Source organism: Oryctolagus cuniculus, chromosome 1 (assembly GCF_964237555.1).
Source record: "Oryctolagus cuniculus chromosome 1, mOryCun1.1, whole genome shotgun sequence".
NCBI classification, from domain to species: Eukaryota; Metazoa; Chordata; class Mammalia; order Lagomorpha; family Leporidae; genus Oryctolagus; species Oryctolagus cuniculus.
The window spans coordinates 7,751,811-7,779,282 of NC_091432.1; the positions used below are offsets into that span (position 1 = coordinate 7,751,811).

At 41.2% G+C, this 27,472-nt stretch overlaps 1 protein-coding gene and 1 long non-coding RNA gene across 2 annotated transcripts; one reads left to right on the plus strand and one right to left on the minus strand.

Annotated features, from left to right (window-relative positions):
* Positions 1-122: 122 nt before the first annotated feature.
* On the minus strand, positions 123-26,295 carry LOC100359247 (organic anion transporter 7). The gene is made up of 10 exons (XM_002721038.5): positions 25,894-26,295; positions 25,089-25,192; positions 12,321-12,475; positions 12,047-12,215; positions 10,447-10,570; positions 5,381-5,496; positions 3,801-4,015; positions 2,320-2,428; positions 1,300-1,503; positions 123-541 (listed from the first exon to the last, which is right to left on the minus strand). Exons 1-10 carry the CDS (start codon positions 26,293-26,295, stop codon positions 481-483), a joined length of 1,659 nt encoding a protein of 552 aa, XP_002721084.1. The 3' UTR covers positions 123-480.
* On the plus strand, positions 26,208-27,472 carry LOC138848653 (uncharacterized). Its single transcript, XR_011386735.1, has 2 exons — positions 26,208-26,336; positions 27,188-27,472. It is a non-coding gene; the product is annotated as an uncharacterized lncRNA (long non-coding RNA).

Consider the following 27,472-nt stretch of genomic DNA (forward strand, 5'->3'; position numbering starts at 1 on the left):
TTAGCATAATTATAAATGGCATCCGTTTTTCATGACATTTATTTTCCAAATTTTGTTAGCATTTAGAAAATATCTTGATTTTTTTTATCTTGCTGTAATTAACAGTCAGTTCCTTTGGAGTATTTTTTTTTAATTTTAAAAATATTTTATTTATTTATTTGAGAGGTGGAGTTGCAGACAGAGAGAGGGAAAGACAGAAAGAGAGGTCTTCAGTCCTCTGGTTCACTCTCCAAATGGCCATAACAGCTGGAGCTGGGCCGATCCGAAGCCAGGAGCAAGGAGCCAAGAGCTTCTTCAGGGTCTCCCACATGGGGACAGGGGCTCAAGCATTTGGGCCACCGTCCACTGCGTTCCCAGGCTGTCAGTAGAGAGCTGAGTCAGGAGAGCAACCAGGACATGAACTCATGCCCATGTGGGGTGCCGGCGCCGCAGGCAGAAGCTTAGCCCACTACACATAGCACAGGTCCCTCCTTGGCGTCTTTAAAGCTTTGTCACTTTGATGAAGGCTTCTTCTTGCTTTGTTTTTCTTGAGACGTTTTTCCTGGGATGAATAGAAAAAAAAACAAAACAAACATATCAGCACAAAAGTGAAAAGACCTGGAAAGCATACACAGTGTGTGTTTTAGAGCAAGATGGTCCTTTACCCAGCAGCTTTGGTAAAATTCATGAACTTCACCTGAGTGTTCGAATTGATCATAAATTAAATCCTGGCCAACAGGGCAGGGTCTGGGCAGGCAGCTTTGGTAGTTTCTAGTCTTAGCTTGGACCCAGTGGCGTTGGAGAAGGGTTTCAGAATCCAGTCTCATTCTTCATTATTTGAAAATACTGTGCTACTCCTTTTTTCTCTTTCTTCCGCACTTTCATTCTTAGTGAAAACCAGATGGAACGTGTCTCATAGGCAGTCCTGACCTTGGTCCCCCCCCCCCCCCAGACTCTTCATTGACGAGGGAAGACCTCAGACCTTCATGAACTGGCAGTGCCAAGAGCTTACCAGTACTCATGGGGCTGTGGTACCAGGGACTGGGGGATGAGGGTCTGATGTTTGTGAAATACTCCCAGGGGTGTATGTGTCACCCTAGGGAACTGAGGGCCAAGGACACCTACTTGTGGTCTCTCCACCTCTAAACCTGCTTTCCCACTGAACTTGTGGAAGAAATGTAAACCAAAGGCAGTGACTACACAGAAATACCCCGGGTCTAAGTCAGCCCAGGGCACAGTGGCCCCTGGTTGATGTTTTCTCTCCTGGTTAGGGGTGTGTAGCACACAACTTCCTTCAGGGGCAGCTGGAGGGTCACTCACTCATCTTCCACATCCTGGATGGAGTCAGGCAGAGGCTGGTTCCTGGTCTCAGGGAGGAGGAGGACAACAAGGCCAGCGAGGATGGAGAAGCCTCCGTAGATGATCCAGGGTGAGGGTGCATAGTACACGGTGAGGATCATCAAGAGGGGAGCCAGGGAAGACCCAAGACTGCCTGCAATTCCAGCGATTCCGGCAACTGTTGCCCTTGGAATACAAACAGCAGCACAAGAAAACGTGGTGAAAGTCTGCACATGTGACTTACCATTGTGCATTAAATATGGGAGACAGCAAACAGTGGTATATTTAGATATATGGAGATTGACGACCTACTCTTGTTTTTGAAATTTCTCTCTTATTTGCTAGAAATTTGTCTCAATCTCACAGTGTATTAAGACACTTTGTTGGGGCCAGAATTGTGGTCCATTGGGTTAAGCCACTGCTTGTAGTGCTGGGATCCTGTTATCAGATCACCAGTTCCAGTCCTGGCTGCTCTGCTTCCAAGGCAGCTCCCTGCTAATGTGCTTGAGAGAACAGCAGAAGCTGGCCTATGTACGTGGGCCCCTGCCACCCAGGTGGGAGACCCAGATGGAGTTCTAGGCTCCTGGTTTTTGCCTGACCCAGCCCTGGTCATTGTGGCCATTTGGGTAGTGAACCAGCAGATAGAAGATCTCTTCCTCTCTGTCTCTCTTTTTCCATCACTCTGCCTTTCAAATAAATAAAACGAATCTAAAAAATGACACCTTGTTTATCATTTAAAAAGTACTGTTGTTTAAAGGGCCACCTTTTGGGTGATTGGGAGCACATGAGATGGTACCTTAGAGGCCTTAACACAGTGCCTGGCAAAAAGTTGGCTTTCAGAAACCTTTGGTCATGGTTACTGCTGTGTTGCTGTCTTTATTTTCCTCATTACAACTGATTGCTTTGATAGCGATCGAATCTTCTTGTTCTTCCCTTGATAAGTATCCATTAGCTAGGAAAAGTCTATTTTGACCCCACCAGAGCATCCAAGAGATTTTGTACCTGATTATGGTGGGGATTAGCTCATTTCCATGGGCAAGAGAACTGGTAAGAGAGGCGAAAGAAAGTCCTCCTCCCAATGTTGCCACAACCACACGCACGGTCTGTGTTTCTGGAGAGAGGAAGACCAGTGAGACTCAGGAAAAGTGAGCGGAAGGGGCGAGCCTCCCCAAAGTGGTGGATGGAAAACACCTTGTTGGAAGCGTTTGCAGCTGTAAAATACATCACAGGGAAATCGCACAGAGGAAGAATGTGCGCAGGGACCGCTAAGCCGAAACGTGGCTTGTCTACACGTTCACTTTGTGGTGAATAAGAAGTTCTGAATTATTGCATTCACTCTCTCCACTTCTCTGAGATTTGCCAAAGAAGGAGAGGAGAAGCTGAGTCTAGGATGTCACTGTCATTTTCTTTTCTATACAGTGTCTTCTCCACCTTTCATATAGAATGAAATGTGGGTGATTACTTGTGTAAGACTTTTGCACAGCACTGGGGAACATGCACAGTCATAAAAGGACAGGAGGCCCATCTCAGTGGACCATCTAGAGTGTAATTTGATCTAGAGTAATGTTTCAGGGATTAAATATTAGGACCTCTGTTAAGACTAAAATATCAGGGTTTAGAGACACTGGTGTGGGTTCAGCTGTAAGGCAGCAAGCTGACATCACTGGTAACATTCAAGAGGAGTGTGGTCCACTGATGTGGGTTTTATAAAACACAGCACTATGCTGGGAATTATATGAAGCATGGTGGCCACTTGTGCTCCCTATACATTGCATATGATCATTCAACTTAGGAAAATCAATTCTAAGAGACTCTCAAGTACTTACTATGTTGCTATAACTGCACACGTATTCCCTGCTTGAAGCCAAGGAATTTTTATTTCCTTAAATCAAGATAACTCCTCAAACGAGAGCTGCAGCTATGATGACTTAATATGAGACTTGTTAGTGGATATGTATAGATCAGGGAATAAGTTGTCGCTGGATCTATGGCAATAAGTTAGAGCCTGATGGAGGAAGTGGCCGGCAGAGGAAGGGGCTGACAGAGGACATGGCACTCTGGTGGGGTCATGGCAGGATACGATACAAGCTCTAGACCCTCCGTACCTCTAAAAAGGGGGAACCATCAGGCATAAACGGCATCAGTTTCCAGATACTTCTTGGTTGTTAGGGAGACAATCACGCATTTCAGCTGAATTTTACTGAGCTTTTCTCTTTTCCCAGCAGCTTAGTGACAGAATCTGTACTAAAAACCCAGCTTGATATCAGGAAAAAACCCAATTCACTTCCTTACAGTTTCAAATAGTTGTGACTTGTACAATCCCTCAGGAAAATGGTGTGTGTGTGTGTGTGTGTATGTGTGTGTGTATGTGTATATATATGTGTGTATGTGTATATATGTGTGTGTATGTGTGTATGTGTGTATTTGTGTGTGTATGTGTGTGTTTGGGTATTTCCTTGTTTCACCCTGTGCTCGTTCCTCACCTTGAGGTACAAATATGAGGGCCAGAATGCAGAGTCCCACCAGGAACATGAGAAGCAATTGACTGATTCGACGGCCCATGTGATTCAGTGCCAAAAGTGCGACATAATTGGCAGGAAGGGTGACTGCACCAAAGAGAACCTGGAACAAGAAAACATTGCTCCCCAAGTGCTGGAGGTGGAGGCTCAGGCCAAAAAGGTGCATGAACGTTGCAAATCTGTAGTGAATATAGAGGAAAGACACATCATGAGATTTAGCACTTACCTCCAATGGATGATAGCCATGTTGGCCAAAGCCAGAGGTTGGTGTGAAAATATAAAGGCATGTCCATTTACTTTGTGGAATACTTCCATGCAGGGGATGATTTAAGAAATTTTGTTGGGGCCGGCGCTGTGGTGCAGTAGGTTAATCCTCCGCCTGCAGCACTGGCATCCCATATGAGTGCCGGGTCAAGTCCCAGCTGCTCCACTTCCAGTCCAGCTCTCTGCTGTGGCCTGGGAAAGCAGTGGAAGATGGCCCAAGTCCTTGGGCCCCTGCACCCACTTGGGAGACCAAGAAAAAGCTCCTGGCTCCTGGCTTTGGATTGGTGCAGCTCCAGCCGTTGCAGCCATTTGGGGAGTGAACCAATGGAAGGAAGACCTTTCTCTCTCTCACTGTCTGTAACTCTAACTCTCAAATAAAGTAAATAAAAATCTTTAAAAGAAGAAATTTTGCAGTTACATGAAGATGGAAGCCATTGTTGTTGTTAATTTTTTTTTTATTGGGTGGGTACAGGGTATTGTCATGGAAGATACATGATAGGGCCTTGGAGGGTTTTAGAGTTTTTTTCTATACCATGACTTTAGTTGTGGCTGTATTTCAACATATGCAAATATTTTCATTGAGCTGTATCTATGTGTGTATTTTGCTGTTTGAAATTTTACCTCAATGAAAATGGAAACCAACAAATAAAGAGAGTTAGAGCCCAAGTCTTTGTCATGATTGAAGTTCTCAGCATCAGTCTCCAGTGACAAGCCTGGCAGGGTTATGTGATAAACAAAGATCCTCACGGTACAATGAGTTCTGGGTCCAGCTTTGCATAATTTTTTGACTACATTCAACCATCACAATTCTTTTTAATGTCCTCCTTGTCGTTTATCTCCAAATCTATTCCTACAATATACTCTATCCTTTGAAATAAGAAATAAACTCACATCTCCACTATTTTTTTTACAGGCAGAGTGGATAGTGAGAGAGAGAGAGAGACAGAGAGAAAGGTCTTCCTTTGCCTTTGGTTCTCCCTCCAATGGCCGCCGCAGCTGGCGTGCTGTGGCTGGCACACTGTGCTGATCCGAAGCCAGGAGCCAGGTGCTTCTCCTGGTCTCCCATGGGGTGCAGGGCCCAAGCACTTGGGCCATCTTCCACACCCTTCCTGGGCCACAGCAGAGAGCTGGCCTGGAAGAGGGGCAACTGGGACAGAATCCGGCGCCCTGACTGGGACTAGAAGCCAGTGTGCCGGCGCCACTAGGCAGAAGATTAGCCTATTGAGCCACGGCGCCAGCCCACATCTCCACTATTTTAATAGGCCCTGTATGAAGCCTACCTCACAAAGGACATTAACCAGATCCGTTTCCGCAGGTTGGGTGAACGGAACAAGTCACGTGCAGAAGGCTTTTTCTGTGCCGTCTCCAGCTCCTCCTGCATAGCAGAATTCAGAACCTTCAACAACAACAATGATAAATAGTTTCAGTTATCAAAATCTGGTAGACATGATGGAGAGCAATGGACATCCAATAAAGTGTAACACAGATGACTGCTGTTTCTGTCTCGTGGAAAATATTGACCTTAAAATGTAGTTGCAGTTGGAAAAGCACCATGAAATGTGAGTTGGTAGCTGAAGGAGCCTCAGGGAAGTTACACATCAAGGAAATTTTATTTAATTTACAAAAAGATTTATGCAGTGGGGGCACCAGTTCTGTCCCGGTTGCTCCTCTTCCAATCCAGCTCTCTGCTGTGGCCTGGGAAGGCAATGGAGGATGACCCAAGTGCTTGGGCCCTGCACCCGCATGGGAGACCAGGGGGAAGCACCTGGCTCCTGGCTTTGGATCGGCGCAGTGTGCCGGCCTTAGTGGCCATTTGGGGGGTGAACCAATGGAAGGAAAACCTTTCTCTCTGTCTCTCTCTCTCACTGTCTAACTCTGCCTGTCAAAAAAAAAAAAAAAAGATTTATACAATGCCTTATGTGGAACGTTTTGTCAGACTGAAACTTGAGAAGCCTGCATCACAGCAAGGGAGAAAAATTTAGAGAAGAATGAAAAATTTATTTAGAAGAAGTTTCCACATCCTTCTGAAGCCCCGAAGTCAAGTCTTGTCTATGATATCTAAATTCTTGATTTACCATGTTGTTTTTATTGCATAATACAGAAGTAAAAATATATTTAAGTGGCTTATAAAGAAATTGAGTTTTCAGTCTAATCACTTATCAGTTGTTTTGTTAATATGACAAAACTAATTCTGAAAGTGCTCATACTTTTTTAAAGATTTATTTATTTATTTGAAAAGCTGAATTACAGAGAGGCTGAGAGAGAGAGAGAGAGAGAGAGAGAGAGAGAGAGAGAAGTCATCCATCTGCTGGTTCACTCCCCAAATGACCACATAACAAACAGAAATTGAAAGCATTTCTCACAACTCATCCGGCCTACAAAAGATGCTACACACGGTAATACAGAAACATGGTCATCACTATGAAAGAAGGTGAGGGGCAGCAAATCTCCCAATAAAAGTACAAAGGAAATCCAAAATAAGCAACAGGAATATTTATGGAAAACAGCAGGGCCAAGTCATTACTTAGCAATAGTTACCTTGAATGTAAATGGCCTCAACTCTAGTTAAAAGATACAGACTGGCTGAATGGATTAAAAAACAAAACCGATATATTTGCTGCCTATACAAAATACATCTTACCAACAAAATACATGCAGACTGAAAGTGAAAGGATGGAAAAAGATATTCCATGCTAACAGAAACCAAAAAAGAGCTGGTGTAGCCATCCTAATATCAGACAAAATAGACTTTAACATATAAACTGTTAAAAGAGATAAAGAAGGATACTATGTAGTGATTAAAGGATCAATTCAACAGGGAGAAGTGACTATTACAAAAGTATATGCACCTAATTACAGGACACTTGGTTATTTATAAGAAATATTAGTGGATCTAATGGGAGACATAGACCCCAATACAATAGTAATGGGGTACTTTAGTACCCCACTTTCAGCAATGGACTGATCTATAAGACAGAAAATCAGCAAGGAAACAACAGAGTTAATCGACACTATAGACCAAAAGGACCTAACAGATATTTACAAAAATTTTCATCCTAGTCATAGAATACACATTCTTTTCATCAGTGCCTAGAACTTTCTCTAGCATAGACCACATGCTAGGCCATAAATCAAACATCAGCAAATTCAAACAAATGGAAATCATACCATACATCTTCTCTGGCCACAATTGAATGAAGCTGGAACTCAACAACTCAAGAATCTCTAGAACATATGCAAACACACAGAAACTGAACAACATGCTTCTGGATGAACAGTGGTTCATAGAAGAAATCAAAAGAGAAATCAAAAAATTTCAGGAAACAAATGAAGACAACATTACAACATATCAAAACCTACAGGATACAGTAAGAGCGATATTAAGAGGAAAGTTTATATCAATTGGTGCTTGCATCAAGAAATGGAAAGGCACCAAATAAATGAGCTATAAATGTACTTCATAGACCTACAAAAACAATAGTAAACCAAACCCAAAACTAGTAGGAGAAAAAAATAATTAAAATTAGAGAAGAAATAAACAAAATTGAAACAAATTGGCCTGAAGTGCTGGCAATCCCATATGGGCACTGGTTCTAGTCCTGGCTGCTCCTTTTCTGATCTAGCTCTCTGCTATGGCCTGGGAAAGCAGTAGAAGATGGCCCAAGTCCTTGGGACCTGCACCTGAAATCAAAGTGGTACAAATTGGGACGGAAGAAGTCAAACTATCCCTATTTGCAGATGACATAATTCTATATATAGAGGATCCAAAGGACTCCATGAAGAGACTAGGAACTCATAGAAGAGTTTAGTAAAGTAGTAGGATATAAAATCAATATACAAAAATTAACAGCCTTTGTATATAGAGACAAAGCCATGGCTGAGAAAGACCTTATAAGGTCAATCCCATTTAAATAGGTACAAAAATATCAAATACCTTGCAATACATTTAATCAAGGATGTCAAAGGTCTCTATGATGAGAATCGCAAAATTTTAAGAAAGAAATAGAAGACAAAAACAATGGAAAAATCTTCTATGTTCATGGATTAGAAGAATCAATGTCATCAAAATGTCCATACTACTGAAAGCAATTTACAGATTCAATGCAATACTAATCAAAATACCAAGGATATTCTTCTCAGATCTAGAAAAAATGATGCTGAAATTCATATGGAAATACAGGAGACCCCAAATATCTAAAGCAATTTTATGTATCAAAAACAAAGCTAGAAGCATCACAATTCCAGATTTCAAAGCATACTACAGGGAAGTTATAAGCAAAACAGCCTGGGACTGGTACAAAAAACAGGTGGATGGACCAGAAGAGAAATGCTAGAAATCAACTCATGCATCTACAACCAACTTATCTTTGACAAAGGGGCTAAAATCAATCCCTGGAGCAAGGACAGGCTCTTCAACATAGGTGCTGGGGAAATTGGATCTCCACATGGAGAGGTATGAACCAAGACCTGTACCTTACACCTTACACAAAAATCGACTCAAAATGGACTAAAGACCTAAATCTATGACCTGATACCATCAAATTATTTGAGAACATTGGGGGAACTCTCTAAGACATTGGCACAGGCAAAGAGTTCTTGGAAAAGACCCCAGAGGCACAGGCAGTTAAAGCCAAAATTGACAAATCAGATTACAGCAAATTGAGAAGCTTCTGCACTGCAAAAGAAACAATCAGCAAAGTGAATAGACAACTGACAGAATGGGAGAAATTACCTGCAACTATGCAACTGAAAAAGGATTAATAACCAGAATATATAAGGATATCAAGAAATGCAACAACAACAAAATAAACAATCCGGGTAAGAAATGGGCAAAGGACTTGAAGAAACAGTTTCAAAAGAGGAAATCAAAGGGGCCGGTGCTGTGGCTCAGTGGGTTAATGCCTTGGCCTGAAGTGCTGGCAATCCTATATGGGCACTGGTTCTAGTCCTGGCTGCTCCTCTTCTGATCTGGCTCTCTGCTATGGCCTGGGAAAGCAGTAGAAGATGGCCCAAGTCCTTGGGACCCTGCACCTGCCTGGGAGACCGGGAAGAACCTCCTGGCTCCTGGCTTTGGATCAGCGCAGCTCTGGCTGTTGCGGCCAATTGTGGAGTGAACCAACGGATAGAAGACCTCTCTCTCTCTCTCTCTCTCTCTCTCTCTGTAAGTCTTTCAAATAAATAAATAAATAAATAAATCTTTAAAAAAGAGGAGATCCAAATGGTGAACAGACACACGAAAAAATGTTCAGGATCACTAGCTGTCAGGGAAATGCAAATCAAAACCACAAGGAGGTTTCACCTTATCCCTGTTAGAATGGCTTAAATACAGAAATAAACAAACAACAAATTCTGGTGAGGATGTGGGTACAAAGGTACCATAATGCACTGTTGGTGGGAATGTAAACTGGTAAAGTCACTGTGGAAGACAGTATGCAGATACCTCAGAAATCTGAATATAGACCTACCATAGACTCAGCCATCCCACTCTTGGGAATTTACTCAAGGGAAATGAAATCAGCATATGAAAGAGTTATCTGTACCCCCATGTATTGCAGCTCAATTCACAATAGCTAAGACATGGAATCAACCTAAATGCTTGTCAACTGAAAACTGGATAAAGAAATTATGGGATATGGACACCACAGAATCCTACAAAATGGTTAAAAATAAAAGAAACACTTTTGTTTGCAACAAAATGGATGAAGCTGGAAACATCATCCTTAGTGAAATAAGCCAGTCCCAAAAGGACAAATACCATATGTTCTCCCTGATCTGTGATAACTAATACAGCACCTAAAAGATAATCTATAGAAGTGAAGTTGACACTTTGAGATGCAGCGACTTTGAACAGCCTTTGTCTTGACTGTTGAGGGACAGTTTTTAAATACTATTTGTTGAACTCTTTACTTAGTATAGAGTTAATCATATGTGTATAAAGTTAATTGAAAATAGATCTTAGTAAGAAATAAAAATGGGAATAGGATTGGGAGGAGGAAGAGGGGTAGGAGGGCAGATACGGTAGGAAGAACCAGTATATTTCTAAAGTTGTACTTATGAAATGCATGAAATTTGTATTCCTTAAACAAAAGGTCTAGAAAAATGTACAACATTATCTGTCAACAAAAAAGTAAATTTTTAAACTTAACAAAGGATGAAATTCTGTTGGGGAGCTTGAGTAAATTCAGTTGGAGGAGTTCAGGGGGAAAAAGTGCTTTTCGTGCTTCTGAGTAAAATATCTGTGTCCAATCTTTTTATCAGTAGCGTTTTACATTTTTTGGACATCCATGAATGTATATTTGAGGCCAAAGCTTCCCTGTATGTAATAATCAGCCCCCATCCTGCTCACCTCCATGGTTAGGATGTCCTCGGAATTCTTCACTCCATTCCTACTGGCAGCTTTTCTAAGTTCCTTTAAGCCCTCCTGGGGTTTGTTGTTGATAATCAGCCACCGAGCAGACTCCAGTACCCATCTGACCAAAGGAGATGATGGAAATGTCATCGACTCTCATCCACTCATTATTCATATAACCTTTATCCTGTGATGTTTTGTGCCTCTGATATAATAGTTATTACTTGTTCAGTTATGCTGAGAAACTAGAAAAACAGGAAGTGACCCCTCCATGAAGGACACTTTCACTTCTGGGAATTCAGAGTTGGAGTCTCATTGGCTCCCTTCTCATGCAGATACAAGTTCTCACAAAACTGGACCATGAGGAGCTTCTAATTAGACAGGCTTCTGTCAAGCTCCTGTAAGGGCATAGAAATATTTATGCATAATGTATTCTTTTCCTAAAATAAGACTCCTCAAATTATTTTTGTACACTAAGTGTGTTGTTTGTACTGGAACCACTCTTGCTGCCTCTACTATTGATGAAATCTGGCACAGAAGCAAGCTACAGCTGCCTGTTTTCTCATATATGTAACGGGGACAAGCAGTGCCATGAAATTTATAGATTTGTTATGAGATAAAATGACATGATGAATGAGCCTGCCCTAGCGTACACTGTCTTGCCTGTGTAATCTCATCTCACTGTAGTAAATATATAACCATCTCTCTGAGGGTTATTTTTAACCAAATAGGCTCCATCCATTAAACTAGCCTTCAAAGGAGGTGGAACATCATAGCCCTTCTAAAGTTTGCTAAAGAGAGGAAGGAAAGATAACCCGCAGAACAAATAATGCAAGTCATTCAATCTGGCTGCATTAAAAAAATAGAAATAATTTATTTTGTGGAGGCAGGGAGGAAGAGGGAGAGGTGTCCTATCCACTGGCCCACTCTCCAAATTCCCATAACATTCACGGCTGTAGCCAAAGTCAGGGACTAGGAACTCAGTTCAGGTTCCCCACTTGGGTGGAAAATATCCAGTTAGTTGAGCCACCACTGCTGCCTCTCAGGGTCTGTATTAGCAGGAACCTGGAATCATGGGATGTGGGCTTATTTTTTAAAAAAGATTTATTTATTTGAAAGGCAGGGTTATGGAGAGAGAGAGAGAGAGAGAGAGAGAGAGGGAGAGAAAGATATCTTCCACCCACCAGTTCACTCCCCAAATTAATGTAACAGCCAGTGCTGGGCCAGGCTGAAGCCAGGAGCCAGGAGCTTCTTCCATTTCTCTCACATAGGTGCAGGAGCCCAAGCACTTTGGCAATCCTTCACTGTTCTCCCAGTCGTATTAGAAGGGAGCTGGATGGAAGGGGTGCAGCTGGGACTTGAACTGACACTTATATGGGATGCTGGTGCTGCAGGTGGTTGCTTAACCCATAGAATGTGGGCATCTTAACCATCATCATAACCGCTAGGCCAGCTGCGCACCCCTGCTATGCTTCTCTAATTGCACGTAGGGCGCACACTCAGGTGTACACTAAGGACTGAATGGAATTCTTGTGTCCTGGTTCCCAGATCATCATCCCAGGATCCCATGAGACAAAGGGAAAAAGGAAGTTCATACCTTGAAATTATAAATAATAAAAATATTGGCACAGACATCACTAGCTGGAGGGTGCACCAGTTTCGAACAGCAAAAGCCAGACCTCCCAATAGTATCTGTCCAATACTAGCAGCAGACACTGCCAATGTCATTCCCGTAGCTTGGAACTGGGGCACTGTCCATTCTATGACTGAAAGGAAACATAAACTGAATCTTGATTTCAAACAAAGATGGAATATCAACGAAGTCAAAGTCAAGGCTTGAAAAATGTTCAGGATTCAACTTGTTGACTTACTAAGCATGGAATTATTTGCTAGGATCGCTGCAGTAGACATTCCAGACAAGAAGCGTAGAATGCAGTACACAAAGAAGGTGGGAGCAAAGGCCGCGCAGGTGTCAGCGATGGCGATTTGTAATAAGCACCATATGAGTATTAACCTCCTCCCATACCTGAGACAAAGCACAAGGTTAGATTATGGAATAAGAACAACTGTTACAAAAATTAGCAAAAACAATGCACTTTGAAAATAGCAAAAACAACCAATAGTCAAACACAGATATTCTCAAAAACAACTCTCATTGTTTGTAAATAAAAACCTAGTGGACCTAAGATTCTTCTCCAATTTGTTACCAGTTGAATTGACACCATTTTAAACAATATTTGTTTATTTATTTTAAAGGCAGAATTGCAGAGAGATGGGGACAGAGAGAGAGAGAGAGAAAGAGAGAGAGAAAGGAGAAAGAGATCTTCCATCCGCTCTTTCACTCCCCAAATGGCTACAATGACTGGGGCTGGGTGGTTCAGGCTGAAGCCAAGATCCTGGAACTCCATCTGCATTTCCCACATGGGTGGCAGGCTCCAAGTACCTGGGTGATCTTCCGTTGCTTTTCTATGTGCGTATCAGGGAACTGGATTGCAAATGAAGCAGCCAGGACTCGAACCTGTACCCACATGGAATGCTAGTATGGCAGGTGGTGGCCTAACCCAGTATACCATGCCAGCCTCAAATTGACACCAATTTTAACCAGGTGATAAGGGTCGCAATATTAGGGTTTTTAACACATCAAATATATCCCTTGTACAGAAGCAAGCATTTAGCATGTTAGAGTATACACTGTGTATGCAGGGCAAGATATGATCATTGGCACTTAGAAGTCTATGACTGTACAGCTCATGGCTAAAGTGGTGCAAAAGAAACATGTTGTGGGAGTGTGGGCAAGGGGGAGAGTAGGGTGGGAAGCATCATTATGCTTCTAAATCTATATTTATGAAATAAATGACATTTTTTCACCTTATATAAACAAAAACTGTGAAAAAATAAAATGGAACATGTTGGACCAGTACATCAGCATTTCTCGTGGGTGGCATGACTGTCTCCCCTCTCCTGAGTTTGGGTTTGTTGGCTGTGGGCAGTGCACTGCTTCTAGATTGGGATACAAGGAAAATCACAACTCACTGGCATCTGAAGAATGTTCTCAGAAGAAAGAGTTAGGTAACATGGAGAATGACGAAATACAGAATGAAAGCGATGTAACACTTAATCCGTAATAAAGGAGTAAGATGGTGGAGTAGGGAGGGAGCTTACTGCTCTCGTCTAGGAGAAGGTAGTTTTAAAAAAAAGTGAAGAGAGTGCAGTCTCAAGGAAGAGTTATGGAGAAAATGGCAGAGGAAACTCTACACAAATTGGGGGGATACAGTGGACATACATGGAGAGCGTGGACGCCCACAGCTCAGGACCCCAGCAGCTGAGAGCCTCCACACCAGTGTTGGAGAGTGAGGTGAGACCAGACTGCACAGCCCAAGCCACTGATGATAAAGCTGGAGGAAGTGCCTAGAGGGAATCTGGTTTGGAGCCCTGTGGGGGATAGTGTACCTGCCAAACTAGAGGAGAAAAAAAAGGAGGGGCATGTTTTTTTCTCTCTCCCTATCACCCTGCAACAGCATCCTATAACAAGCTGACAGGGAGCAGGTGCCATTTTTGACATACGTAACAACTGCACCAGCTCATGTCTGTACCCAGCAACCAGCTGAGTGTGGACTCCTGAGTCTGGCTGGGTGAACTGACAGGGAGCTGGGTGCCTATGACTGTGGGAGGCTTGTGTTCTGGGACTGTGAAAAAACTGAGGCTATGTGGGAGGGCTCAGAGTGTGGCTGGGACTTTGGGAAGTCACTGTGGAAGGCTCCACATGCTCAGGGTTCCCTGGTTACCTGGTGAGGGACATTATTGGAGAATCTGAGATTACACTGAGGACTGAATGGATCCTTTGTGCAGTCCTTGGGGCAGAGCAGACGAATATTATACTCACAGAAGACAGTGCTCAGGCACTGGTCTCCTTTGAGGAGAGGAGCTTAGCTGAGCAGAATAAACCTCCCCTATGATTAAAAAAAAAGAAGGAGTTTTACCACTCCAAACCTGGGTGTGTCACCTTAGACACGCCCTTCACCCTGGAGAACTGAACAGAGCTCCCTGCCCACATCCACGACATGCCTATAGACATTCACTGAAAGCAGACAGTCCACTAATCTACAGATGCATAGTATAAAGATAAAAGCTGCCACAGTGAAAGAACAAAGAAAAAAAGAGTAACTCCACAAATGCTGAATAACAAACACACCAATTCAAGAAACGAGAATAAGGAAGACAAGATGACTATTGGAACTCATAGAAGAGTTTGGTAAAATAGTAGGATATAAAATCAAATCAACAGCCTTTGTATACACTCGATGTCAAGGCTGAGAATGAACTTGTAAGGTCAATCCTATTCACAGTAGCTACAAAAAGAATCAAATATCTAGGAATAAATTTAAGCAAGGATGCCAAAGATCTCTATGATGAGAATTACAAAACATTAAAGAAAGAAACAGAAGAAAATCCAAAAAAAAAAAAAAAAAAAAAAAAAAAGGAAAATCTTCCATGTTCATGGATTGGAAGAATCAATATCATCAAAAAGTCCATTCTTATAAAAGCAATTTACAGATTCAAAGCAATACCAATCAAAATACCAAAGACGTTCTTCTCAGATCTAGAAAAAATGATGCTGAAATTCATATGGAAACATAGGAAGCCTCGAATAGCTTAAGCAGTCTTATACAACAAAAAGCTGGAGGCATCACAATACCAGATTTCAAGACATACTATAGGCAGTTACAATCAAAACAGCCTGGCACTGGAACAAAAACAGATGGACAGACCAATGGAACAGAATAGAAATGCCAGAAATCAATCCAAGCATCTACATTCAACTTATATTTGACCAAGGAGCTATCCCTGGAGCAATCCCTGGAGCAAGGACAGCCTCTTCAACACGTGGTGCTGGGAAAACTGGATTTCCACATGTAGAAGTATGAAGCAAGACCCCTAGCTTACACCTTACACAAAAATCCACTCAACATGGATTAAAGACCTAAATCTATGACCAAACACCATCAAATTATTAGAGAATGTTGGGGAAACCCTGCAAGACATTGGTACAAGAAAAGAGTTCTTGGAAAAGATCCCAGAGCCACAGGCAATCAAAGCCAAATTTAAAAAATGGATTACATCAAATTGATAAGCTTCTGCTCTGCAAGAGAAACATTCATGAAAGTGAAGAGGCAGCTACACAGTGGGAGAAATTATTTGCAAACCAAGCATCTGATAAAGGATTAATAACCAGAATATATAAGGATATCAAGAAACTCAACAACAACAAAACAAACAACCCAGTTAAGAAATGGGCAAAGGACTTAAACATTTTTCAAAAGAGGAAATCCAATTGGCCAACAGAAACATGAAAAAATGTTCAGGATCACTGGCCATCAGGAAAATGCAAATCAAAACCACAAGGTTTCACCTCACCCCTGTTAGAATGGCTTTCATACAGAAATCTACAAATGCTGGTGAGGATGTGGGAAAATAGGTACTCTAATCCACTGCTGGTGGGAATGTAAACTGGTAAAGCCACTATGGAAGACAGTGTGGAGATACCTCAGAAATCTGAATATAGACCTACCATATCACCCAGTTATCACACTCCTGGGAATTTACCCAAGGGAAATGAAATCAGTAAATAAAATTATCCTTATCCTCATGTTTATTGCAGTACAATTCATAATAGCTAAGACATGGATCAACCCAAATGCCCATCAACTGAGGACTGGATAAAGAAATCATGAGATATGTATACATGGAATACTACACAATGGTAAAAAAGAATCCGGCCATTTGCAACAAAATGGATGAAACTGGACAACGTCATACTTAGTGAAATAAGCCAATCCCTGGAGGACAAATACCAAATGTTCTCCCTGATCTGTGATAATACTAATTGAGCACCTAAAATATAATCTATAGAAGTTAAATTGACACTTTGAGAAGTAATGACTTGAACAGCCCTTGTCTTGACTGTTCAGGAACAGTTTTTTTTTCTTCATACTATTTGTTGAATTCTTTACTTAACATAGAGTTAGTCGTATGTGTATAAAGTAACTGAAAAGAGATATCCATAAAAATAAAATAAGACTATGAGTAACAGAGTAGAAGGAAGTTTGTAACTGTAAAGCTGTATAGTTCTGCATAGATACTATGGACTTACTTCTAAGGGTACAGATTAAAAACTTGCCATGGGACCCCAGGTCCCATTAAGTTGGGTGGTAAAAATGCCATCTTATGCGTTAAGGTGATCATATTAAGTGTTAAAGTGAACATATAGATATGATTAAGTGTTAAAGTGCTCATATAAATAGGATCTAATAATAATAGAATTATAAAGTTGAGAATGTTGCAACATGGGAAATTGTCCACACAGCAGATTCATAGAATGACAATTGCTTTAAGTAGCAATCTGATCTCAGAATCAGCACTTAAGTCTTCCTGGTCTGGCTGAGAAGCCCATGAGAGTTTTCAGGCATGGAAAGCCAAGACACTGTGGCAAAAAATGTTCTACATGAAGGCTGTCTGTAAGTGAGACCCCAACGGAAAGAAGTGGCTGTCAAAGAAGGATGTAGTTTTCTCTGAAGGGAGGAGAGAACTTCTACTTTGCTTATGGCCTTTTCTAAATACTGATGGAGTTTGTGGATTCAAAAGGCTTCCATAGCCTAGGCAGCTCATGTCAAGAGCCTCAGGTGGTCACAGATGTCATACAGAAGAGTGTTAATTGTTAAATTAACAAGAGGAGTCATTGAGCCCTAACTTTCCATGCAGGATCTCTGTCCTCAATTGTATTATGAGATTTAACGTAAAACTTGTTCTCAAACAAACAAAAAAGAACAAAGCACTTTAAAAAGAGGGAATAAGAATTCTCATTTCCATAGATTTCTGGGAAAGAGAACATTTTTGTCAACTTGGACAAAAGCACTTGTGCTTATTTTATATGATCTGTCCTATTGACAGAAGTTGGGGTTGGTTAACTGTCCTGCAATCTATGCATCTGTTACAGCATATTATAATCTTACCTAAACATTTTATAGCATTAGTATTAATAGAATACACACTGTATTCCTAAGTTTGTGTTTCTGTTAGAATGGGAAAGAATCTATAGGAAGAAGCACTATAATTGTTTACATAATATAGTAGCAATTATTTATATACCTGGTTTATCAAAACAAAGAGCAGATATATATATATATATACATATAAATAATATATCCTGTATATTTATATATAAAGTTGTTAAATATAGTGATGTTTGGGTGGAAAATTTTTAGTGTTTTCTGGTTGCACACTCCCAGAAGAAGGATCTGGAACATTCTCATGCATCCTAACTGTGAAGCACATGTAGCAAACAGAACTATGAACCAAAAGTACACACAAAATGTGCATGTATTTCAATAACATAGTGGTCATTGTGTAAAAGAAAAAGGATGAAATAATACATTAATGTAAGTTAACGTATATGTCAACAAACAATGTCACATTTTGTAAAACACATGTGAATTTAAAGAAGCATAGGTAACATCTTAAAGTGATCCCTTACTGAAAGGAAGAAAATGGTTTGGTTTTATGTTTTGTGATGAAAATTCAGTCAGTAATCTATTGAGCATTCTTTGTATCTGAAGGAACACTCTTCTGGGGTTTCATTAAAGACTTTCCATTTTTGATTTTCAACATATTGAGTATAATGTTTCTTAGTGTACGTCCACACTTTTTAAAAAGATTTTATTTATTTGAGAGGTAGAGTTACAGATAGAGAGAGGGAGGGAGAGAGAGAGATAGAGGTCTACCATCTACTGGTTCACTTCCCAAACGGCCACAATGGCTGGAGCTGGGCCTATTAGAAGCCAGGGGGCAGGAGCTTCTTCTGGGTCTCTCACATGGCTGCAGGGGCCCAAGCACTTGGCCATCCTCCACTGCCTTTTCAGGCCATAAGCAGAGAACTGGATCAGAAGTGGAGCAGCCAGAACTTGAACCTATGCCCGTATGGGATGCTGGCACCAGAGGCAGAGGTTTAGCCTACTAAGGCAGAGTGCTGGCCCCTAATTTTTTTAAAGATTTATTTATTTATTTGAAAGTCAGAGTTACACAGAGAGAAGGAGAGGCAGAGAGAGAGAGAGAGAGAGAGAGAGAGAGAGAGAGAGGTCTTCCATCTGCTGGTTAACTCCCCAATTGGCTACAACAGCCAGAGCTGTGCTGATATGAATCCAAGAGCCAGGAGCTTCCTCTGGGCCTGCCACTTGGGTGCAGGAGTCCAAGGATTTGGACCATCTTCCACTGTTTCCCAGGCCATAGCAGAGAGCTGGATCAGAAGTGGAACAGCTGGGACTTGAACCCATATGGGATGCTGGCACTGGAGGTGGAAGCTTTACCCACTATGCCACAGCACCGGCCCCCTAATTTGTTTTGATAATTTGTAATTTTTGTCATTGTAAAAAATTATGCATTTGAATGTTACTGCATGGACACTCTGGAATTCCTTTCTCCATCAAAATCTATAGGGATTTCTGTTTTATTTTTTTAATTGTTGAAGGGTATAGTAGTCCATATTTTTGAATGTTTATCAAACTATTCTATTTTTCATCCTGTGTGGTCGTTGAAGTCATTTTTCATTTAGATAATGCTCAGGTACAGTTTTGACACATATTTCCTTGAGTGCTAGGAGCTCCCTATTTTTTTTTTTTTTTTTTTTTGCAGATCAGTTTTTTTACTATGGCGCTCCTTAAATATTAAAATCATGTTACTCTGAGGCTAGGGGTCAGCCTCATGTGCAAACTTAGGATCTTGGGTTTTTTGAACATGTTCTTGCCCAGTCATCTGTATTAATCTACATATTCTGCTCCTTTTGAATATCCTAATTTCATAAGAAGTTTCACGTAAGCTTCTCCTCTGGGTCTTGGAAGATATATATTGTATATCTCCACCCCAAATTTCTTCTCTTAGGTGTCTATGGGTCTGTATTCATCTAGAAACTTTTTGGAACAGTGTGCAAAATGGATCCAACTCAGTTTAAGCATAAATGAATGCCTTATGTTATTGATGTATGTGATGATTGCAAATATGATCTCTGCTCTTCCCAGTGTGAGGAAGGAAACTGGAAATTGAGCTGCCACTTCAAGACCAGGATTGCTAATGTGCAAAGATGGGGGTGTGGCAAGAAGGAGTAAAAATGCCACACAATGTCTTTTCTTTTTAAAAAAATCAATTTGAGGGTGTCTCTTTCCTCAAGTGGGTATTCACTTGTTTGAGGTAGTGCCTTGACTGCTTTCCAGAACCAACAGTGTTAGTTTAAGCAGTTTTATTTACTGTTTTGTAATATTTCTATAGAGGAATTTACTTGGAGATTCTTAGTTTTCATTTTGTTACTTTCAAAAGTATATTTTTAACTTTGAAAAGTTAATGATATACATTGTAATCTCTGAGGAAACCACTATAATTATAAACAATTAAGATCAGGTCAACAGGGAAATGAAGCTATAATGGTCAAATATTCAAATTATTCTCCAAGGGAGAAAAAGAACATAAAATCAAAATAAATAAATAAATAAATAAATAAATAAATAAATACAGAGGATGGCAAATAGAGCATAAAGTGATATCAATAATTACATCACATGTGAATGTGCTAAAATATCCAACTGAAAGGAAGGGATTAGGGACAGGCATTTGGTCTAGAGGCTAAGTTGTCAGTTGGGACTACTGCATCCTATACCTGAATTCCTGGGTTTGAGTACTGGCTCTGCTCCTGATTCCAGCTTCTTGTTAATATGCATACTCTGGGAAGCAGCAGGTGATGGCTCAAGCAGTTGTGTGCCTGCTAATCCCATGGAGACATGGATTGGTTTCCCAGCTCCTGGCTTTTCCCTGGCCTACCCTCAGCCATTGGGGACATTTGGAGGGTAAACCAGTGCATGGCAGCTCTTTGTCTGCCTCTGTCTCTCTTCCTGTCTCTTTGACTCTTTTTTTAAATTTAAAATTTTTTTTTTGACAGGCAGAGTGGACAGTGAGAGAGAGAGACAGAGAGAAAGGTCTTCCTTTGCCATTGGTTCACCCTCCAATGGCCACCGCGGCCGGTGAGCTGCAGCCGGCGCACCGCGCTGATCCGATGGCAGGAGCCAGGAGCCAGGTGCTTCTCCTGGTTTCCCATGGGGTGCAGGGCCCAAGCACTTGGGCCATCCTCCACTGCACTCCCTGGCCACAGCAGAGAGCTGGCCTGGAAGAGGAGCAACCAGGAAAGAATCTGGCGCCCTGACCGGGACTAGAACCTGGTGTGCCGGCGCCACAAGGCAGAGGATTAGCCTAGTGAGCTGCTGCACTGGCCCCTTTTTGACTCTTAAACAAAATAAAAATAAAAAACTAAAAAAGAATATGGTAGGGAATATCAGAGTGAATTAAAAACAAAGATCCAAATTTGAGCACAGTTCATTGGTTAATGGAAAGTAAATGAAAGGCTGCATATGTGTCATGCAAGCCATAATAATATGAGCAGAAAGACTGTGTTACTATCAGATAAAAATGGACTTAGCCATAAGTGAATTAGTCGAGATAAGGAGGGACACATCATCATGGTAAAATGTCAAAGCTGTGTGTATACAAACACATTTACAAATAAATAAAATGCATGTATAGAAACATCGCTTAGTACTATATCAATAAGCACAATTTTTATCAGTTAAAAATAAAAATTTAAAAAGTTATTAAAAGGTGGGGCCAGCACCGAGGCAGTGAGCTACACTGCTGCCTGCCATGCTGGCATCCAATGTGAGCACTGGTTTGAGCTGCTCCACTTCCTTCCCAGCTCCCTGCTACTGTGCATGGGTAAGCAACAGAAGATGGCCCCTGCTACCCACGTGGGAGATCCGGATGGAACTGTGTCATCTGCAAACAGGGATAACTTGACTTTCCATTTGTGTGCCTTTGATTTCTTTCTCTTGCCTAATAGTTTTGGCCAAAACTCGTAGAACCATATTGAATGAGGATGATGGGGGTCAACATCCTTGTCTGGTTCCAGACCTTAGGGTAAATGCTTTAGGTCTTTCCCCATTTAATATGATGTTGGCCATGGGTTCATCACATACAGCCTCTATTATGTTGAGGTGTGTTCCTTTTACACCTTATTTGTGCACAATTTTCTTTTTTTAAAGCCATGAATGGATGTTGTATTTTATCGCATGCTTTCTCTGCACCAATTGAGAATGATAGTATGATTTTATCCTTCATTCTGTTGATGTGATTTATCATATTTATTGATTTGCATATGTTGACCCAGTCCTGTAATTCTTGGGATGAATTCCACTTGGTCAGGCTGAGTGAATTATTTTTTATTTATTTATTTTTAGGTGTGCTGTTTGGTTTGATTTGTTACTATTTTGTTGAAGATTTTTGCAGCCAAATCTAAGATCTGAAACTATGAAACTATGAGAGGAAAACATAGGAGAAACTCTCCAAGACATTGGATTAGGGACAGATTTTTTGGATAAGACTCCAAAAGCAAGGACGATAAAAACAAAAATTGACAAATGGGATTATATTGAACTAAGAAACTTCTCTGCAGCAAAGGAAACAATCAACAGATTGAAGAGACAATGGACAGAATGAGAGAAAATATTTGTAAACTGTGCATCCAGAATACATAAGGAGCTCAAGAAATTCAACAACAAAGCAAACAATCCAATGCAGAAATGGGAAAAGGGTCTGAATGGACATTTTTCAAAAGAAGAAAAACAAGTGGCCAATAAACACATGAAAAAAAATGCTCAGTATGATTATCTATCAGGGCATGCAAATAAAAACCACAATGAGGCTGGTGCCGTGGCTCACTAGGCTAATCCTCCGCCTTGCGGCGCCGGCACACCAGGTTCTAGTCCCGGTCGGGGCACCGGATTCTGTCTCGGTTGCCCCTCTTCCAGGCCAGCTCTCTGCTGTGGCCAGGGAGTGCAGTGGAGGATGGCCCAAGTGCTTGGGCCCTGCATACCACGGGAGACCGGGAGGAAGCACCTGGCTCTTGCCATTGGATCAGCGCGGTGTGCCGGCCGCGGCGGCCATTGGAGGGTGAACCAACAGCAAAAGGAAGACCTTTCTCTCTGTCTCTCTCTCTCACTGTCCACTCTGCCTGTCAAAACAAAACAAAACAAAACAAAACAAAACAAAACACAATGAAGTCTCATTTCAGTCCAGTTAAAATAGCCATTATCAAAAAAGCAGAAAATAACAAATGTTGACAAGGATGTGGAGAAAAGGGAGCCCTAATACTCTGTTCGTAGGAATGCAAATAAATGCAGCTACTATGGAAAACAGTTTGGAGATTCCTCAAAAAGCTGAAGATAGATCTACCAGAGGATTCAGCTGTTCCACTTCTGAGAATATTCCCAAAGGAAATGAAGTAAGCACATGAAAGAGAAGCCTGCATTCCCATTTTTATTATAGCGAATTCAAAATAGCAGAGATACACAATCAACCTTGATGCTCATCAATGGATGAACGGATAAAGGAACTATGGTATATATACACAATGGAATATTATTCAGCATTAAAAAATAATGAAACCCTGACATTTGCATTAAATGGGTGTAACCATAGATTATTATGCTCAATGAAATAAATCAGACACAGAAACACAAATACTACATGTTTTCCTTCATCTGTGGATATTCATTTATATATATATATATAAATATATAGATAACTATATATAAACTTGTGTGGATACTATATTATTTGATATACAGACATTTATAAATATTGTGTTCATGGAGTTACACTCTTTATATAATAATATAGCCTTCTTCTCTCCCTTTATGATCTTTGTTATGAATCTTATTTATATTATATTAATATATTCGCTCCTACTTTCAAGAAAAATAGTATGTATGTATATATATATGTATATGTTGCATATGTAGCAAAAAACTTTGCATATGAAAAAATGTTAATTCTGTGTACTCACTGAACTCTTCTTTATAGTTTTGACATCTCATTATAGTTTTGATTTACATTTACATTGTTGAACATTTTTTATTTACCTGTTGGGCATTTGTATTTCTTTGAGAAATGTCTGTTTAGATTTATTGTCCATTTTTTAAATTGGATTTTTTTTGCTATGGAGTTGTTTGAGTTCTTTATATATTCTGGATACTAGCCCTTTGTTATATGAATAGCTTGTAGATATTTTCTTATGTGGTTTAGGTTGTTTCTTCAGTTTCCTTTGTTGTGCAAAGCTCTTTGGTTGTATGAAATCTCATTTGATTTTTTAAAAAAAATATTTCCTGTGCTTTTGGGGTCTGATCAAGGAAAATCCTTGCCCATTTAATCAATGTCCTGAAGTGTTTTCCTTAGATTTTCTTCTAATGGCCTCAAAATTTCAGGTCTTGTATGTAGGTCTTTAATGCATTTGGAACTAACTTTTATAAATGGTGAGTGATAGGGGGAATATTTTTAAAAAGTTATTAAGTAAAGCAATACAGAATTAAAGGGAGGAACAGAAAATCCCATGGGAAAGATCGGGTGATTTGAACATTACTCTTTTGGTAGTCAATGCATCAAGTAGATAATATATCACAACAAACTTAGAATATATGAATGAGAACGCTACTTCTATGAAGAACAGAACACATGTGATTATGGTCTGAATGTCTTCCTCAGATTCATATGTTGGACAGAAGTGAGAGATGGGACCTTCAGAAAGTGACACTAATTGATGACATTATAAAGGAGGTGTGAGGAAGCAGCGTTTACCCCTCCACCAGGAGAGGATGCAGCGCCATCCGCAGAGCAGAGAGCGAGCCCTTCCGAGACGCCAGAACTTCTGGGACCCTGATGTTGGACTTCCCAACCTCCAGAAATGTGAGAAATAAAATTCTTTTATTTATATATTGCCCAACCTAAGATATTTCATTAGAGCAGAAAATCTGACTAAAACACATGATTTTCCAAAGCACCCTATATATCAAATTTAAGTTTTTCATGAGGAAAACATTCAGAAAACTGAAAGTATAAGAAACCTTATTGAGGACATCTAACAGAATGTTATAGCTGACATCATACTCAGTAGTGAAAAGCTCAGTAAATTAATCTAAGATCAGCAAAAGCAAAAGTCAAGATTATTGCCATACACTTTCCAACATACCACCAATGATATCTCAAAATGTACCCAGCAGGTTTTGTAGCAATGTCTACTCATCATACTTGTGCAACTAAGACACGATGCCCATTCTCAAACATTCAGTGTACTGTGTCTAGGAGAGACTGAATGAGGTACCCCTGTCCACAACTGGCCACCCTGTTTTCCATATTGGTATCTTCAAAAAGCTGAAGTCCAAGTGGTACAACATCTTCTTTCTGTTCCCATAATTAACTCTTTCTCATCTTTCCAAACTAAGCGCCGTGGTACCTTCTGTCTAAGCCTTCTCCTAAGATATCCCCAGTATCTCAGAGATGTCATTTTGCGTCCCGCACTGTACACAGTGTTCAAACTTCAGAAAGCAGCCCTCACTACGCTGACTGCAATTTTCCATTTGTGTTTGGAGCTTCCTGGGGAGCAAATTTGCTGCAGTACAGGGCCATTTGTGATTTGCATTTTATAGTGGATGATTGACCCACAAGCTTAATAAAACACACAATAGCAAAGGGACTGCTAAACCAGCACCACTCACCTGTCTGTTAAATGGCCAAATACGATGCTCCCCACTACCATTCCGGCCATGAATAGGAATTTAGACACTGAATTCAGTGACTGAGAGTCACAAACCAGGTCCCACTGTAAGAGGAGGAAGCCAGGAGAGCAGAGCTTAGAAATTCACAGTGCAACCAGATCAGAGCCCCTTCATCCGAGCTGCCAGTTTCAGTCTGTCTGCCCTCTATCTTCCCCACTAGCTTCCCTTTTCAGCACTTCGTGACTGTTCTTGTTCCAGTCTTAGCTTAAACTCAATTTCCTCCTGCAAGCCTCTGCTAAACACATGGGTTTTAATAACGTCCCGTTTTACTCCATACCAACTGGTTTTCAACCTTGACCATGCAGTGAGGTCATTAGGGATCTTTAAAAACGTACAGATGCCTGAATTTCATGCCAGGACTTTCTCATCTGACTGTTGTGGGATGCAGGCTGGGCATAGGGTTTTTTTATTTTTAAGTGTTTCTCCTACATAATTTGCAACCAGAAGTTGAGCATTGCTATCTTGCATATTTAAGCAACTATATAAAGTACTTACATAAACTTTGGTCTCTTACATAAACTTCGGTCTCTCCGCCCCCACCAAAAAAACCCCAATACTATGATAACACGGTTCATGCCATTTTTGGATACATCAGTCTCTCACCTATGTAGTCTCCTGACGTCAGGAGAGGAGCGATTCAGAGTTGCTGATGGAATGAACAACTGGCACCTGCACAGCACGCTCCCGACGTGTTATTTCCAACCACCCCGGTCTCACCCCCAGGCCAGAAAACAGGGTCTCCTACCTGCATCACGGTGGTGGAGACGAAGGAGCTGCGGTCGTACACCCAGCCGTCCACACAGGGCTCTGTGTCCGGCTCATTCGTGCTCGGGGAGGTCCCGTTCAGGTAAAGGAGCTGCCACTGGGGACGGGTGAAGCGACGGCACTTCTCTGGCCTCAGGTTCGCGTCCAGCGGGATGAAGACTCTTAGAAGGGCATCTTTGTTGAGGAGTCCAGTGTCATTGTCAGAGGTGGTGTGGTTGTCCAGGAGGGGGACCCAGCAGCGATGGTCAGGGACAGCAGCAGTGAAGTTCTCCAATAGGATGTGAGGATACACTGCCACATTGCAGATCATGAGGAAAATCATCTGCAGGATCTGGAATCTTCCCCAGCTGCCCACTTGATCCAAGAGGTCCTGAAACGCCATCGGGGCTGAGTGATCATTCGCAATCCAGCGGACGTAGCTACGTAAGTTCAGAGGGAGAGAGAAAATGCTTCCGCTCACCGAGTCACACGCGGGGTGTTGACCTTGACACTTTCCCCTCTGCAGCTGGGCCACGAACTGCGATATCTTCGTAATTTCAGATCAGGTAGGCAGCTCTCTTCCTTAAAGCCACGGAGAGAAATCGTTTTTCTGAGATACTGCCTGCAATTAAGTCTGTTAAAAATCTACTTTGTTAACATCCTGTCCTCAGCAATGCCCCAAGGTCACTGGACATTGATCTGTGCATTCTTTGTAAATAAACTGGAATACAGCCACTGCGCAGCGTGCAGGCCCTTCCAGAAGCCGTGATCTGTGAGATGTGGCTTAAAAAAATTTTTTTTCCTTGTAGGAAGTGATTTGTTTGTTTAGTCCTGACTTTGAAAAGGATAATTAATGAACACAGTCCCGAGTTACATCAGTGCAAATGGAGCATGATGCAATCCTTCCATCTGCTCACACTAACTCACCCTGAAAAAGAGTGGCTCAGAGAGAGGGGCTGGGTGCAGAGTGATGGGGTGTTGATATCCTGGACTCTGGTCTACTGGTTCATTCAAACAGCACTTGTGAGACTTTTTCTTGGCTAATTCTAGAGCCACAGCTGTACAAGGGAAAGGTACATTATTAACCACACTCTGATATTTGGAAAAATATCTATGGCAGGTGCACAGTGTGTTATGAAAGAATTGGAGAGGAAATCTGGGAGAATAGGTCACCTTGATTAGCGCCAAAACTTCCATCAGAATTTCATTTTGTCAGCATTTTTGAGATACAACTTGTGTATCACATAAGTTACCCCCTGGAAATGTACTAATTGGTGAGTTTTGGTCATTCACAGGGTTGTGCAACCAGCATCGTGATCTCCCCACGGAGCATTTTCGTCACTGCAGAAGAATTCCACATCCATCAGCAGTGATTTCCACTTCCTACCCCACACCTAGTCCTTGGAAACCTCACTTCCACTGTCTGTCTCTGTGGATTTGCCTGCTTTGGGTATTTTATGGAAAGCAAATTGTGAAATTTTGGACTATGGAGTTTTGCATTTAGGTGTATGGCTCATTTTGGTTTATGGTGTAATATACAGATCTAAATTGTTCTTTGAAAAGACTTTTCTTTCTACCAA

Excerpts from the sequence above, each read along its gene's own strand:
- LOC100359247 (XM_002721038.5), bottom strand. The coding sequence starts at position 26,295 with ATGGCGTTTCAGGACCTCTTGGATCAAGTGGGCAGCTGGGGAAGATTC. Across the intron at positions 10,571-12,046 it reads TTATTATTTATAATTTCAAG|ATGGGTACTGGAGTCTGCTC; the intron begins GTATGAACTTCC and ends TCCTTTGGTCAG. Across the intron at positions 4,016-5,380 it reads TGGTTAATGTCCTTTGTGAG|ATTTGCAACGTTCATGCACC; the intron begins GTAGGCTTCATA and ends TATTCACTACAG.